General features: G+C 42.9%; 1 protein-coding gene across 1 annotated transcript in view; it reads left to right on the top strand.

Annotated features, from left to right (window-relative positions):
- The window catches only part of LOC126094617 (E3 ubiquitin-protein ligase SHPRH), a 275,624-nt gene that overhangs the window by 168,408 nt on the left and 88,884 nt on the right, over nucleotides 1-18,332 (top strand). Inside the window, exon 12 of the mRNA XM_049909097.1 lies at nucleotides 6,329-6,444. Within this exon, the coding sequence (XP_049765054.1) occupies nucleotides 6,329-6,444 (116 nt within the window). The remainder of the gene's footprint in view (nucleotides 1-6,328; nucleotides 6,445-18,332) is intronic.

Genomic DNA, 18,332 nt, shown 5'->3' with positions numbered 1-18,332 from the left:
AATCCATCGGTCACCGAATCTGTTGTTGAGAAGCGTACCAACACTTCGACTGAAATGTGCAGGAGCTCCATCGTGTATGACAATGTTGTGTCGTACTTGTAAAGGCACATGTTCTAGCGGCACAGGTAGAGTATCCCATATGAAATCATGATAACGTGCTCCAATGAACGTAGGTGGAAGAAACTAAAATGAGCTCTAACATGGAAATTAAGCGTTTCCAGACACATGTCCACATAACATCTTTTCATATTTTGTGTGTGAGGAATGTTGCCTGAAAGTTTGGCCGTACCTTTTTGTAACACCCTGTATACTGTGTTCTACAACCTCAGGGAATTGAAATGTATGAACAGTATTTCACAGTATCCACAAACTCATCATATGAATCTGAAACAGGTTCTGCATCGAAAATATAGTCGTCCATGGATGAGGTGAATGTCTAGGGAAAGGTGACTGCAGACTCTGCATCAGTAGGAATAACAATTGTTGGAGGAACAGAGGACTGCAATTTGTGAAACCGACAACCCAGCCTTGATATTATTGTTTTTAACCACTCCAAAGAGAGGTTCTATCTCTAGCCACCAATGTGGGGTATGCATTTCACACTGATGGCTGAATGCTACACTTTAAGGCAATGTGATGTGTATTTTCGTAAGTTCTGTTTCAGTGGATCTGCCTTCTGTTTTATCTTAGAATATAACAATTGGAAATTCCTGGATGGAACAATATGTGAAATAAGGGAAAGAGAACCATGCACTTTAGTGGACTGATGTGTGGAGCATAAAAACATGTAACAGAAAAATATTCACTCTAGCCTTCGAGCTCTTGCTCTTTTTCTACAGTTGTAATGAGTCTGGTTATTGAAAGCAGTTTCCTGAGCTTGTGGAGAAGGGGAGGCTATAGGGAAGGATACACGAGACAAGGAGGAGGTAGCAGGATTGAGTGAGACAGATATTCTGACAGTTGACTCAGCAGCTATACAAGACGAGAGGATAGAGCTTACAAGAGGTAGAGAGTGGGAGGATAGGAAAAGAGAGGAAGGTGGATGTGAGAGGGAGACTGGGAGGGAAGGAAAAAATGGGGGATGGGAGAGAGAGAATGAATGCTCATATGGGGTTAAGAGAGAGTGGTGGAGGAAGGCAGTATACAGTCTGGACAGGGAAGGAGTGGTGTGGGCAGAAGAGCAAAGTTAAAAGACAAAGTGAGGCAAAGGGAAACAGGATATGCTGCAGAGAGAATTCCCACTCGTGTAGATAGAGGAACTTGTGCTGGAAGGTAGTATCCAAATGGTCTGTGTGGTGAAGCAGCTGTTAGTCATTAGTGTTGTGGCATGCAGCATGTTAGGCAACTATATGCTCACATTTGCAATTTGCCACAGTTTGGCTGTAGCCATTCATGTTAGTAGATGGTAGACTTGTCCAAATAGAATGTTGTACAGTAATTGCAGCATAGCTGATATATAACATGGCTGCTTTCACACATGGCCCTACCTTTTATTGGCTAAATAATGCTGGTGACTAAACTGCTATAGGTGGTGGTGGGTGGATTTATGGGTCAGGACTTGCACCCAGGCCAACCTCAAGGGAGTGACCGATGGCTGTAGGATTGGGAGCAGGAATTGGATAGAGATGGATGAGGATTTCTGCAAGTTGGGTGGGCGGCAGAACACTACTTTTGGTGATGTGGGTATGATTTTGAGTTTTGAGGTGGATCTAAGGACTAGACAAAGGTGATATTGCACTTCTGGGATGGAATCATGGTCGTAAGATTTGTATTCAGAGAAGTCAGAAAGTAGGAAGAGACCCTAAGCTACATAGTCATTACAATTCATGACCACAGTGGTGGAGCCTTTGTCTGCGATAAGGACAATAAGGTCTGGATTTGTTTTCTAATTACATGTAGCTTTGTGTTTCATAGGAGTGGTGTTGGACTCACTAGAGAGGAATTTAGGAATGAAAGGTGAAACATGGTTAAGTGAAGAATTCGTGAATGATTACCAGGGAATTACTGGGTGACAGGAGAAGAATCACTGTTCAAAGGAGGTTGGAATGTTGTTTTAAAAAGTGCTATATGGAGTTTTGGTTGCCTATTGTCAGTGGGGTACATGGTGCAAACAATGATTCCACCATAGTGGTCAGGAATCATAGTTACTATGTAGCTGACAGTCTCTGCCAACTTTCTGACACCACTCCGTATAAACATTATGACAGTGTCGCATCCCAGACGTCAAACCTAATCTCCAGCAACTCCGCAAGGCTTAGGTCCCTTCCAAAACTTGACACCCGAATCCATCTCACTCCTCACACCAGCAAACCCCTTGCACTGCTACCTTATACCTACTTGTTGATCACATTGAAGCAACGTCGTTGTACACCTACATCTCCTATGCTCGTGGCCTTGCAGCCATAGAACACTACCTTTTCCAGTGTCCTCCTGATACCACACCTCTTTCCTAATCTTCTAAGCCAGCCACATTCTGGCCACAATTATTTCACTTTTGAAGGTCAGATCTGTAAACAAATTTGTGGTACTGCCATGGGCACTTGGATGGCACCATCCTATGCCAACTTACTATTGGTCCATCTGGAGAAATCCTTCCTTTTCGGTCAACACCTAAAACCCCTTGTTTGTTTCAGATCCACTGATGACATTTTCGTGATGTGGCCTTGTTCTTTCCTCCATAATCTCAATATGTACTCACAAATCCAATTCATCTGATCCCACTCAACTCAAAAAGCCACCTTCCTAAATGCCAGTCAGATGGCTTGACAAATATCTCTGTTCATATCAAGCCCATCACCTTGCCACCCATGGACATTGCATCTGCAGTGGAAAGCAGGAGTTGCTGAAATATACTGATAACCGTACCAGATCCTTTATTGACGAATAGTATCCTGTCCAGATCATCCATAAACATATCTATTTCTTCCTCTGACACCAGTAAACCTGTTAACCAGCCACCGACCAGCACTCCTCTGATCACCCAGTATCAACCTGGCCTTGAAAATGTCAACCACATCCTTCACCAGGGCCTTGACTGCCTCTCATTGTGCCCTGGGATATGACGAACTCCTACCCAAATCATCCAAAATAGTGTTCCACTGCCCACACAAACTACAGAATATCCTAGTCCATCCTTATGATAGCCCTGTTCCCCATCCTGCACCCCATGGGTGCCCTTGTGATTGGCCCAGGTGTAAGATGTGCCCCATACAACCACTCACTCACCAGCTCCTACTGCATTTCCGACCCAATAAAAAATGGGGCCAAGCTATCTATCGGCTCTGCTGCAATTACTGTATAGAATTTTCTGTAGGCATGACATGTAACAAAGTTTCTATTCATACGAATGGCAGCCATCTAACTGTGGCAAACCACTAACTAGACCATGCAGTTGCCGAACAAGCTGCACACCACAACATAAATGACTTCAACAACCGCTTTACTTCACAGTCCATGTGGATACTTCATTCCAGCATAGCTATATCTGAACTACGCAGGCTGGAATTGTCTCTCCAGCGTTGCATACAGTTTCACAATCCCATTGGCCTAAACGTCTGCTAACCTGTTCCCCACTGCCACACCTCTTCCGTGCTCGCCATCGCTTCCCCATCCAGATCATGTACTTGAACTGCCTTCTTCCATCACTCTTTCTCTCCCCTACCTCCCCCCCTCCTCTCCATGTCAACATTCTCCCCCCCCCCTTTTCCTCCCCTCCCTCTCCCTCTTCACCTTCCTCTCCTATTTTCTCCCTTACCTTCTCCTATTTCCACATCGCTATTCCTCTTATGTGCCCTATCGCTTCATCTTGTTGTCCAGCCACTGAGTCATCTGTCAAAAGATCTAGCTCACTCTACCCCCATACCCCCTCCTTGTCTTGTGCATTCTTCTCTACTGTCTCCCGTCCTTCATCAGGCCAGGATATTGATTTCAATAGTCTCAATAAACAATAATCAGTAATCAGTCTCATCTCGGCTGCAGAAGTGTGTGTGTGTGTGTGTGTGTGTGTGTGTGTGTGTGTGTGTGTGTGTGTGTGTGTACCTTCCCTTATTTTACGTATTATCTTACAGTATGAAGATTATGCTCTGCTTTTTAAGGATGTGTGTGCTGTTTGCACCCTAAATTGATAGTATTTGTTGTGTTAATACACTTGCATTTTAATGGTAACATTTATACCATTAGTTACAAGATTTCATTGTACCAGTGTTCCTGTTTTAAATATTTTAACCATATTTATCTCACAATGTTTCAATGAAAGTGCTAATAACCACAGTCTTGATTGCCCCAGAGAGTTCTCAAGCACGGTCTTTAATAGTGACCTTGACTTATTCGAACAGTGCTTTTTTGCAGAGCACCTGCAGCTCTCAAACGGAATATGCCCAACTGCTGGTGTAATTAATGGCTCAATGGTTTGTAACTCACTGAATATTAAACAAGACTGTAAATTGGCATATGCGTGAGCTCTCTCTCTCTCTCTCTCTCTCTCTCTCTCTCTCTCTCTCTCTCTCTCTCTCTGTCACACACATTCGCACACACGCAATCAAGTCTACAAAGATTTTAATCTTGTTTACATGCCTGTCTCTACTATTCGGTGAGTCATTACTTTCACTTCAAAATTTTTAACATTCTATCATTTATTTCCATTGCCATTTATACCATATAGTGAATAGTTGATGGAAATATGAGCCCATCAGAATTTTGCAGAGGCATATATAGTTCTGTAAAGATATTGTAGTTTGTATGTAGCTGATAATATTCAACAGTTCCATTACTTCAGGCCATACTCCTGACACAGTGTCAGTTTATTTATTTCTGATTGGACTAGTTTTGTGAAATGATAATTACAGCCCTATTTATTTGAAAGTGATTCTTGGGTATTAGATGTTAGGATGGCAGGGGCAGTCTGCAGGTGAACATAGTTAATTAACTAATTGCAAAAAGTGGAGACAGCTCTGAAGATTAATGTTTATGAATGCAGGAAGCAGGTGTCAGGACAGATATATTTACCCTGGCTGCTAAGGCAGTGGATGATGCAGTGTTTCACACTGAAATGTGGGCAACTACTGCATACAGAGCTCCCACTGTAATAAAACCCTGCACCCTCCGCTTCCTGATGGAAGCTCTGTGAGCCTCTATTAGCGTACACTGCACAGAGTCAGTGCGACTCTTGAACACTGGCTCAGATTGCGTCATTTGTGACACACCTGAGTCTGCCATCTATTAGGAGAGTGTCAAAAGGTGATGTGATGTCTCCCATAACCCACCCTCCATGGCACAATATCTTTTCTATTCAACCTTTCACAATATCTCTAACCATATGCTCTGTAGTTCCTCCACACACCGACTGAGGGTCAGAGTTTCCCCCTCCCAGTTTATACACTGTGTGTCTTTTTTGATCATGTTAGTTTGTTCTTTTTAATCCTGCTGTCTTTCGTGTGGCATCTGCTTTGTACTTTTAAGTATTACACACTTTTCTTTGTACCTAGATCGACCGTTACTATGAATTTGTTGAATGATACCATGCTGTATGAAAATGGTCCATCTAATTCCATTTCTGTGTTGTGAAGAAAGTTATATTTGCCTTATTTCTTTCAACACCTACCAGTCAGAAAGGTGATAGTAAAATGTTATGGCACTGAGCTCATATTTCAGAGTAGCAGGTTTCAGAATTTCAGTTTTGCCAACCTGATTTGTTTTACATAGTTTCCGAAATCAGTTGGAACAAGTAGTCTGGGCGATTTTCTTCCCCCCTTTCCCCATCCAAGTTTGTGCTTTTTATCTCTAAAGGTGTCAGTCTTCCAGAATGAATTTTTCAGTCTGCACTGCAATGAAACTTCCTGGTACATTAAAATTGCATGCTGGACCAGGACTCAGATCTAGGACTTCTGCCTTTCACACACACGTGCTCTATTGCCTGAGGTACCCGAGCACAACTTGTGACCCATCCTCACTGTTTTACATCTGCAAGTTTTTCATCTCATGCCTTGTGAACTTCACAGTTCTCCTGTGTGACTTGTAGGACTAACACTACTGGAAGGTGAAGTTTGGAAGACAGAGGGTGAAGTACTGTTGAAAGTAACACTGTGAGGATGGATCATGAGTCATGCTCAGGTAGCTCAGATGGTAGAACACTTGCCTGTGGAAGGCAAAGGTCCCACGTTAGAGTCCTGATATGGCAAACAGTTTTAATCTGCCAGGAAGTTTCAATGTCAACTTTGTTGGAACATTGTACTGTGGCATATTTTATTTCCTGTTTTGTAGTATAGTTCATTTTCAATTTAAATGTTCTTGTTTAAGAACTGTACTTTTAATGATTTAAAGTTTTTTACAGGCCTGGCTGCCATATTCATAATTTGTAATACATGGCTGAAAGCTGTGGATGTCTATGACCGCGTTCTGAAGTTGAATGATGAATTTAAGGGAAAGCTGAGTGTTGATTCTCTTCAGGTAAGGGACAAAATAAATTTTTAATTGTTTGGACCAGTTTACTTATAAAATTGTATGGTCTTTTATATGAATCTATTGTAAAATTCTGCATGTTCCGCCTTACTTTTTGCGACTGTACAGAAAGTGCTTAAAATTAAACTGTAATGCAACCCATGATCAATGTGTCCTCTGCTTTCAAAGATAGGTTACATATAAGGAACTGCCAGAGCGTTAGAAAAGGTACAGCCCACTTTTCTCACACACAGTGTCCTACAACCAGTATGTGTGGCTGATTAGATAGGTTCCACATTACTGGATTCCCGCCATTTGACACCATACTGCACTATCAACTAACAGCCGAGATCCAGCCACACAGAATCTCTTTGCAGGCATGTGATTGCCTCAATGAATATTTTATTAAAAAGCCCAGCACATTACAATGGACAAGTATTGTTCCATGAAAGTCATGTCAAGTGTCCTTGAGGAAGAGTAATAGAAGAGGATGTGTTAATATTCGTAAACAGTTTATCACATCAAATCAGCAGCACTTTGCTGATGATGCGTTGGTTACAGAAAGGTATTGTTGTTGGTCAGTTGTAAGGGAATGCAGAAAGACTTGGTGTAATGAATGATAGATCTCTTTGTAGAAAAGTTCTAGCAGAATGTAGATACTTTTGGATAAAAGGAGAGCACTCATCGAAAGTCAGAAGTGACACACCCACACAAACACACACACACACACACACACACACACACACACACACTCACACTTGTCCCTACGTGGTGCCAGCACCACCATATGCTGGTAAGATTTCTTTTTTGTGTGTGCTATCGACAACTCAATGCTTCTGTTTTTCAGTGAGAGGTCTCCTATAATCCAAAAGTATCTAAATGTAAGATAATGCCTATAACAAACAGAGAGAATCTGTTAGTACCTTATTACTAGATTAGTTGCAAAGAACTGGAGGACACCACACATCACATTGTTGTCATCACCGTCATTCTGGTCTTCAATCCAAAGATTGGTTTGATTCAGCTCTCCACACCAGAGTATCCTGTGCAAGCCTCTTGATGCATGCAGAACAATTGCAAGCTACATCTATTTAAGCCTTGGGGTCTCTCTACAATTGTTACCCCCGCATCCTTCCTGTCATTACCAAATCGGCAGTACCTCGATGCCTCTAAAAAAACAGATCGGTTAGCTGGGCATACTCAGTCAGGTAGTACCACAGATTTCTTTTTTACTCAGTTTTATTCAGTACTTCATCATCAGTTGTTCGGTCCACCCATCTGATCTTCAACATTCCTTGTAGCCCTGCATTTCAAAAGCTTACATTCTGTCCTCATCTGAACCAATTTTTGTTTCCTTTCACTTTTCAATGGGGCTACACTGAAAACTAAATGCCTTCATAAAAGACTGTCTAACACTTACATTTATATTAGACGATATCAAATTTCTCTTTTTCAGAAATACTTTTCTTGCTATTGCCAGTCTGCATTTCATCTCTCTCTGCAAATGGCAATAAACAATTATTTCACTGCCGCAGTACCAGAACTCATCTACACTAGCCCCTTTGTTCAAATAATTGAGGGTAATTTGCTAGGAAGTGATACAAAGTGGAATGAACATGTAAAGTCGGTATTAGCGAAGGTGAATGAAAGACTCGATTTGATTGGAAGGAGTCTGGCAAAGTGCGGTACATCTGGAAAGGAGACTGTGCAGATGGCACCAGTGTGACCACCTCTTTAGAGCACTGCACTAGTATTTGGAGTCCTCATCAAGCATGTGAGCAAGCAGACACGCTGGAAGGTGTGCTTTTAGGAGTGCAAAAGTTGTATATAACCCGTATGAAAGAGTAATACAGATGCTAGGTGAACTGTGGGAGAAGGGTGGTGATGTTCTCATAAAACCTTGTCTGATAAACATAGAACTTTTATTCAAGGAAGACTGTGCAGCAGTTTTGCAACCACCTGATGTAGATGTAATGAAAATACGACGAGTGACACTAAGATGCATACATGGGCATGTGGGCAGTTGTCTTTCCCTCTCTCATTATGTATTCCACAATGTACTGTGGCTTGTAGATTGTATTTCTTGTCATTTTTGTGTATGTAAAGTAGGAAAACAAACTGTTTACAAAGTAATGAACGAAATCCATGGTGTTGTAAATGTGCCAAGTTTGAGTTTACATTCTAGCTTTTTGAATGTATGCCATTCATCTTCACTGGTGGTAAAAGTGGAGCAAGTAGAATCAGTCTTCACGTCCCTTTTTATATGCAGTAGTTTGATCATAATTGAATGAGTTTTCCTTGAGTAAATATGACAAATTTGGATGCATGATTTTAAAAAAATTACTATTAAAAGATACACCACCTCATTGTATGCCAAGCTAAGTTTACTTTGGTAAGTAAGAGCAGCAGTATACTGCTTCTGTTTCATTATTAATTTTCATTCTGTCTCTTCCCAAACAATATCTGGTGGTCAGTTTTTAGTGGTGGCTGCTTGAAAGCTGTATTAATTTGTGTGATAGGCAGTGCAATGTCCTCCGATAATAACTTAAGAGTATCAGAAAATGCTAATCATGTTACAGTGATGTTCCCTTTTTTTGTTAACTGTTTTGTATTGGTCCTTAATGCCTTTTACTGAAAGAGTTTTCCCTTTCTGTATTGATTTTGTATGGAAAACAGTTATAAGGAAATGGGAACAAACTGTGCTCTTCCCTGACTGTCTTTTTTACTACAAGTAATTTTCTGGTCTCTTCGATGGACTTCATTTTTAGGCAATGTTTATAAATTTCACTATTAATATAGGAAATGTTCTTTTGTCTGCAGTCATTTCTTTTTAAGAATATAATGAAATGTGCTCACGTGAATACTTAAATTTTCGCAAACATCAGTAATTTAAATATGAGAGAGCAGTGGCTTTGTTTTGGTTTTTACGACCATGTTTTCTTCTAACTACTAAGTGCAAAGAAAAGTATGCCGCAGTATAAATTATTTTCCTTTGCATACTTGATAATAACTGACCATATATTGTTAGTTAGGGATGCAATTAAATTGCATGTGACATTGTCACTGGTAGACGACACCAATCTAAGAAGTCTTCAAAAAGTTCATTATCCCAGCCTCGGATCACAAATTGCCATAGTTGACAACTATTTTCAGTTCATCACCCTCTTCGGGTGAAGAGAGTGTTAATGAGCTGCACAAATTGAAAACATCTAAATATCAACAAAGACAACCACATAATGCATAACATCTGTGCTCAAGTTGACATAAACCACTTTTTTCTTAAATAGAAGTTTGTCAGGAAACACTGTAGTACCAGCTGTATAGTACTGTATACACACTATCTTGTAAGGCAAACGTACTGTGTTTGCTTCTATAGTATAAGGGAGCCTGATGAACTCGGCTTCTAGGAACCGAAGGTGCATGTACTATGTACAGAAAACCATTTACAGAAATTAGTGTAGAACTTAAATATTCTAGATAATAACCAGAATAATTTTTATCATATGAATAAAAAATAATACAATATATCTAAAAACAAAGATGATGTAACTTACCAAACGAAAGCGCTGGCATGTTGATGACATACAAACATACACACAAAATTCAAGCTTTCGCAACCAACAGTTGCTTCCAGGAAAGAGGGAAGGAGAGGGAAAGACGAAAGGATGTGGGTTTTAAGGGAGAGGGTAAGGAGTCATTCCAGTCCTGGGAGCGGAAAGACTGACCTTAGGGGGAAAAAAGGACAGTATATATATACACACACACACACACACACACACACACACACACACACAGATACAAGCAGACATTTGTAAAGGCAAAGAGTTTGGGCAGAGATGTCAGTTGAGGCGGAAGTACAGAGGCAAAGATGTTGTTGAATGACAGGTGAGGTATGAGTGGCGGCAACTTACACACACACACACACACACACACACACACACACACACGAGTGGCGGCAACTTACACACACACACACACACACACACACACACACACACACACACACACACATCCATCCTCAGATACAAGCAGACATTTGTAAAGGCAAAGAGTTTGGGCAAAGATGTCAGTTGAGGCGGAAGTACAGAGGCAAAGATGTTGTTGAATGACAGGTGAGGTATGAGTGGCGGCAACTTGAAATTAGCAGAGGTTGAGGCCTGGTGGGTAATGGGAAGAGAGGATATACTGAAGGGATATACTGGAACTTGCCTTTCAGTATATCCTCTCTTCCCGTTACCCACCAGGTAAGTCTTTCCGCTCCCAGGATTGGAATGACTCCTTACCCTCTCCCTTAAAACCTACATCCTTTCGTCTTTCCCTCTCCTTCCCTCTTTCCTGATGAAGCAACCGTTGGTTGCGAAAGCTTGAATTTTGTGTGTGTGTTTGTGTTTGTTTGTGTGTCTATCAACATGCCAGCGCTTTCGTTTGGTAAGTTACATCATCTTTGTTTTTAGATATATTTTTCCCACGTGGAATATTTCCCTCTATTATATTCAAATAATGTAATATGTTCTAAATAATGTAAAATTTACACCCCATATAAATCTACATCTACATACATATCCTGCCAGCCCCTATATGGGCACATGGCAGGGGGTACCTCGTACCACTGTTAGTAATTTCCTGTCCTGTTCCATTTGCAAACAGTACAAGGGAAAAAATGACAGGCTATTTGCCTCTGCATGAGCTCTAATTTCTCTGTTTTGTCTCATGGTCCTCACGTGAAATGTGTGTTGGAAGTAGTAGGATCAGTCTGCAGTCACCTGGAAATGCCGGTTCTCTAAATTTTCTCAACAATGTTTGACTATTTGCTTTCCTTTCTACTGTCCTTACATTCTCATACAACTTCACATCACTGTGCAACATTATGCTTATACATTTAATCAGTGTCACTGTGTCAAGCAGCATACCACTAATACCATGTCCAAAAGTTACAGCATTGTTCTCCCTACTCATCTGTATTAACTTATATTCTTCTACATTTAGAGCAAGCTGCCAGTCATCACACCAACTAGAAATTCTGTCTTAGTCATCCGATATCCTTCTACACTCCCTCAACGGCGATATTTTACCGCGTACTACAGTGCCATCAGCAAAAAGTTGCAGACATTTACTCACCCCATCCTACATCCTGAGTAACACTCCCCTGCGGCACTCCTGATGACACCTTTGTCCCTGAGTAACACTCACTGTCCAGGACAATGTACTGAATTCTATTACTTTAGAAGTCTTGGAGCCACTCACATATCTGGGAAACTATTCCATATGCTTGTACCTTTAACAGTCTATAGTGGGGCACCGTGCCAAATACGAGGTTTGTCCACAAAGTAAGATCCGTTTGGTTATATAAAACAAACGTGTACATATACAGAAAAAATATTTACTGTACAAAAATCTACAACTGTTAAACTACTTTTCTACATAGCTTCCGAAATTTTGTAGGCACTTGTCATAGCGGGGCACAAGTTTTTGTATGCCTTCTTCATAGATGGTTGCCGCCTGTATATTCAACCGTGTGGTAACATGTTCTTTCAGCTTGTCATCATCGTTGAAGTGTTGACCACCGAGGACAGATTTTAGGTTTAAGAAGAGCTGAAGGTGACTAGGAGCGAGGTCCAGGCTTTACGGAGAATGATGAAACGCGTCTCAGTGAAATTCCCGTAAGAGTTGTTTGGTCACATTTGCCGTGTGAGGTCGGCCATTGTCATGGAAAAAAACAACACCTTTTGACAGTAATCCTCAGCACTTGTTCTGTATTGCGCGTCGCAATTTCTTAATAGTCTCGCAGTAACCGTGTGCGTTGATTGGTTGGCCTTGTGGTAAGAAAGCAATCATCAAAATGCCTTTTCTGTCCTAAAATATAGTGCATATGACTTTTTGAGGTGTCAAGATTTGCTTAGGCTGAACCTTTGTTGGGGATGAAGTGTGCCTCCATTCCATTGATTGCCATTTGGTTTCAGGGGGGTTGTACGATACCCAAGAGTCATCCCCTGTGACTATCCGAGAAAGAAAACCGTAGCCATCTTCATTGTAGCATGTCAAAAACTGAAGTGCACTGCCCATCTGTTGTTTCTTGTGTTGTTCAGTAAGAATTTTGGGTACCCAATGTGAGCAAAGTTTTCGAAATTTCCATTTTTCGGTAACAATTTCATGAATTAGTGATCACGAGATTTGCGGAACTTCCATAGCAAGGGCACTAAGTGTAAACTTATGGTTGTGCTTAATCTTCCCTTCAGTTGTGTGAACCAGTTCTTCAGTAACCACAGACGGGCATCCACTTCGTTCTTCATCTTGCACTTGATCACATCCTTCGTTGACCAGTCTGACCCATCTTCTAACCATTAAATCACTCGTAGCATTTTGTCCGTAAACCTCACAGATTTGCTGATGAATTTCCGTTGGTTTAACTTTCTTTGCATTTAGAAAACGAATCATAAATCTGATTTCACACATGGCAGCATTTTCAGTTACGGCTGACATTATAAAAAAGCACTACTAAGCATATATGAAATTCCAAAACAGAGTCAGTAAATAACCCAAAGGGGTCCACAAATTAACGGTGAAAATATGTTTATCAAATGGCAAGAAATATCAGTAGTTTGAAAATAATATTGAGAGGTTCAATTAACACAGTTATATTTTGTCTGCTTTTGCACAGGTATCAAAAAAGTACAGATTCATTTCAGTGGTTAGCACACGAGTGTACCAGCAGTGACGGGCAGACCTCAGACAGCATTTGCTTAGGCACTAACACTCACCGGTCGGAATGTCTTTTGGCACGAAACACTGATTTACAAGTCAGGTTGAATAGGTGGTGTAGAGATGGAGTGATGTGGATGAGTCTTAAAACTTCATGATAAGCATCTCGGTACAAGCATGTCACCGTGTGGCATGTCCACTGTGGCCTGGGGCCTAACTTGATGTTGATGCTGCAAGGAGAAGATCAAGACTGAGAGTGAGGATATGTCGGCAGAAGGAACGCTAGGAACTGAGCTATAGTCCTGTACCCACAGCTAGTCACCGTAGAAGCCAGGTATCCATTCATACAACAGAACTGACAGATTTGGGCGAAAGTAAACACGCGAAGTCAGAAACTCGTTGTTTTAGCAGATGGTTGTAGCGAATGAGGAATGTGTGAAACTGCTTAGACAGATGTTCTGTGAAAGTCCGTCACACAGTCTGCCCCTTCTCCCTCTAGAACAAAGCTCGGATGGTGGCTAAGGTGAAGGCTGATGCTAGTGGAGGGTCGTGTTGTATCAGCAGTCAGGCCACAGTTTGTGGCTCGACACTGCAGGTGCCAGTCATGCTACGAAGGCAGATACTGGATGGCAGGACCACATGTGTGATGTGGACAGGTCAACAGGTTGTCAGTAGTGCGGCAGTGAGTGGCAGCAGAGTATCGGCAATGGGTGCAAGCAGCAAGTAAGCTGGTTACGCATGGGGTAGTAGTGCCAGCCGGATCGGCCTCATTCTGATTCCAAAGCTAGACACACGGGAGTGGGCAGGCACTGGACACAGTTGTCAGCACAGAGCTGCAGAGGCTAGGGCACAGTGGCACTGCCAGCTGATTGCGAGAAGGGGTTGACAACCTGCTGGCCATATTTGACAGTTAAAAGCGCACATGCCAGGCACTGTGGACGTGAATCACTGTTGCCTCTGGAATGAGAATGGGTAAAGGTAGGTTCTGGGTACAGCAGTGGGAACACTTGAAATAACACTGTTATGGAAGTTGCGGAGGCTGTGATGCAGCGTCAGGGGTTTAACCAGCTGTTTACAGTGGCAGAGATGAAATTGCTGTATCGGGCATAGGCTGCAGGAAAGGTAGAGGGCTAGATGCTTGACCGTCCTGCCACAGGGGAGCCTAGTGCTTGTGTTGTCTACGGCCAGTAGGTCAATGGTGGTGTCTGCATGGTATGGAGGGTGTTCTGAGCCATAGTGTGATAGGTCGGTGTCTTTGGGACTGTAATGTGAGTGCTTGGCCCAGTGGTGGTGGTGTCAGCGGCAGTGGCAACTGTGCCGATGGAGGTGCCGATGTCGGCAGTGGTATGGGCTTATGGTGTTTTAACAAAGATGGTAATCTGGCCGTGTATTGTGAGATCAGGAAGTGTATAGACAGGCTTCAGTGTATCGACTGAAACACTGGTAGGGATGCAGTGAAGATGCAGGATAAACATATTGGAGCCCCCATCAGGAACCAGTAGGGGCCGTAGTAATGCATACGAAGGTGGTGGGGAGGTTCTGGTGAGCGTTGATACTTAGCATAATGTGAGTTCATGAAGCAAAGTTGCTGTGAATGATTGCTCTGTGTTCAGCATGGTAAGGTGGACCACAGGCAAGTCATGCAGTCCTGCAAGCTGGTGACGAACTCAGGGATAACGACATCCACAGGCACGTCGGCAGTCTGTAGGAAGTCACTTGGCACTGCTAGGGACTGGCCATAAACAAGATCAGTGGCAGACGTTTGAAGGCCAGTCTTGCGAGTGATGCAGAGACCAAGAATTACCAGCAGCAGGGCAGCAGTTCACTTGCTGTTGTGGCAGGCGAAGCCAGCCTCAGAGGTATGGTGGAGCCATTCCACCATGCCGATTGTAGCTGGATGGCCCCGTAGATGTCTGTCAGTGCACGAGAAAGGGCAGCCGAAATGAGCTATCCTCTTAGAGAGGCAGGCAGTGACTGCTGTGATAGTATTGAAGTTAGGTATTTGTATTTCCTCAAGCCAACAGGTGAATTTGTCCATCATAGTGAAGAGGTAGCGGCAACCATCAGAGGAAGGTAGAGGGCTGACGATGTCCACGTGAATATGAGCAAAATGATGCTTATGCCTGCTTCACATTGAAGAAAACAGCAAAACAAGTGGTGCATTTCATTGACCTCCCTGTACCATTGTTTGTGAACCATCGGCCGGCCATGTTGGAGCAGGCAGTAGTACCTGCTTAAGTTTGCTCTAACATTGGGATGTCAGCTATGGTGAATGGCCATGGCAGGTATCAATGTAGGCAAATGTTGAGGCTGCAATGGTGTATACTGTAGGTTATTCAGTGCAATCAGGAGGATGACAGAGGCTGTGCCATGGTCCCATCTTGGGAAGACAGACAACTTGGAGCCATTGTTGATCAGGATTGGCATTGCAAAGCAGGTGTCACGGATGAACTAGTGCTTGGAGACTGAGCAATAGCTGGGCACACCTAATCCCAGTGGCCATTCCTGTTTTTGTGCCAAGAGTAAGGCTCCTTACAGTTCTTAGTATCAGGGTGAAGTGCTAGTGGTACCAGCAGAGGCTGGCTGTGTCATGAGAGGTGTCGGTAGGGTGGCTAGAGTTGTGGTGGCAGTAGCTGTTGTTGTGCTGATGGCTGCGGCTGCACAGACGGCAACAGTTGGAATCGAAATAGGTCATGGTCACGTGCAGAGTTGTCACAATGTTGCTGAGGCAGTCAAGGCTGTCATTTACTCCCAGATGCTGGGCATTATGCTGCAGCCCAGCACGGGGAGGGGGGGGGGGAGCAGCCAATGACATCATTAGTGGTGCTTAAGTGGCGAGGAAGAGTTCGCGGCAGGGTGGCTGGCAGAATGATGGCCAGCTGACTGTGACCATTGGGGTTGAGGTTGGCGCAGTGACAGACAGGGAGACCAGCAACTCCTTCAAACTGTCAGTCAGTGAGTCTGGCAGTGTCAGTGAGCAAGGGATCTTATTGGGGCTGGGAGGAGAGTTAGCCAGATATTGTATAGGAAATGGTCGGAGACCATAAGTGGCTCCATCAGGCATCGAAGTTGGTGTAGGAATTGCGAGGGTTGCCGATCCCCACACTGCTCAAAGGAAAGAAGGACCCCAACACACTGCATTTCAGACGATTTATGTTGTGTTACAAGACAGTGCCAGTTTCTCGTAGCAGTCTCTGGCTTTGGATGACAAGATGATATCATCGACCTCTTATCACATATGTCAACTCGAGCCTGGCTCATCGCCATAACGAACTTGGTGGCATCGTGAGTGATGCCATAGCCAGCAAGGATGAGGTTCACCAATGAAAACCACAGGTGCAGACCTGCTGATTGAAGGGCAGTAGGTGAGCTGTAGTATGCCGTACAGAGTGGTGGCAGTAGCTGGAGTCCTGACGTCGAGGCCAGTATAAACGGTGGCAGCGATATACATAGGGACAGATGTGGGTGTTGGCATGGAGTCTGGCATGGGGTGTTGGGGTGCTGGTGGTTCCACCACCACAAGTTGTGCGTGCCAGTCAGTGTTGCAGCATTGTCATTCCACAAGGTGCACAGTCGGCTCAGCAATTATGTTGTGTGGCACTGGAGTGGCAACTACTCACGAAGTGGCATCTGTTGGACCGGTGGCAGAAGGCATGGTCGCTTGGATGCACAAGGGGCTGGGAAAACACATGCAAGAGAAATAGCTCATTATGCTAGTGTCTGTAGCACGGAAATGGAAGTTGCTGGTGGGATGCATGAGCCAAAAAGCACACTAATGGGATGAGGTGGCCAACATGTTGTAATAGAAAATTAAGTTGACTGAGGTTTTTGTTGGGACACCAGTTTAGGAATGTCTCCCTAGCTAACTTACGAAATTATTTACAAAATTGTGAAATAATACATAATGGGTACTGCACAAAAGGTAATTTCCACACATTGTTGAGAAACAGTACATTTATTAAATGACTAAACTACTACAAAAGAGAAACATGAAACTGTCTTAGAAAGTACAGCTATCAGAGAGAGTCACTAGCCAATGTGGTGGCACCATATAAAGGTGCAGCACGGTAGGAATAGCAGAAACCGAACCTCACCCCAAGTATCACCAGCACAACTCCAAATTTTAGTGATGTGAGGCACGGAATTAATCATCCCTTGTAGAAGAAATGGTCTGGACAAGATCACAGCCAAAGGCATGTGGTTAGCACACAAACATGCCTATAGTGATGGGTGGATTTCACATAACAGTCACTTTGGCATTAACACTTGCCAGTCAAAATGTCTTTTGGTGTGAAACGTCGATTTACATGCCAGGCCATGTAGCAGATGTAGACACAGCATGGTTGAGTCTTACAACTTAATGAGAAGCATCTTGAAATGAAGCATGTTGCCGCATGGTGCATCCATTGCAGCATGGGGCTTAAGCCGATGGTGATGTTCGACATGCACTGGTAGGCAGCAACCATAGAAGGCAGGCATCTCATCACATGGCAGAATCAACACCTTGGGGCAGAAGGAAACACATGAATTAAGAAACTCACTGCCGTAGCAGATGGTGGTAGCGAGCTAGAAATATCCAAACTGCTAAGAGAAGTGTGCAGCGAAAGGCCAAGGTCACCATACATTATTTGCCGTCATTTTTCATCATCCCAGAAGCTTAAGAAAAAAGTGCTAAAGACTTACTGTGTACCCAGCAAGCTTTTAGTAGAATATACGTAATGTAATAATTTTTCCTTCTCAGATGACTCTCAAAAAGGTGGGAAAGAAACAGTGGTGTAAGAAATCTTGTTTGTTTTTTATTGACCTGTATCACTCAGTTGCAACCACTCAAACATCTGATAGCTGCTGAATTGAAAGATATTTAACAATGAGTTCATGTCTTCAGCAAAGATCCAGCAACTAATGAAGCCTGTGAATATTCAAAATACTGTGTGGTTAAGGGCAGTTTCATGTCTGTTAGAGTTTCTGCCCTATTGAACAGGTTCGTATAGAACATGGAAGATGTTTCTGCTTACACTATCCTGAAAAACCAGTTTTAGCGGAGCATGCATTGGAAAATGGACACCAAATTGCATTTGACAATACTTCTGTTATTAAATGGACCAATGGATTGGCATAGAGTAGTACATGTAGCAATAGACATCAAAATATCAGATAACATTCTCAATAAAGACAGTGGATTGCATCTGAGTATGGCC

This window comes from Schistocerca cancellata, chromosome 8, assembly GCF_023864275.1.
Source record: "Schistocerca cancellata isolate TAMUIC-IGC-003103 chromosome 8, iqSchCanc2.1, whole genome shotgun sequence".
In the NCBI taxonomy this organism is placed as follows: Eukaryota; Metazoa; Arthropoda; class Insecta; order Orthoptera; family Acrididae; genus Schistocerca; species Schistocerca cancellata.
This window is presented reverse-complemented; position numbering and strand designations above follow the sequence as displayed.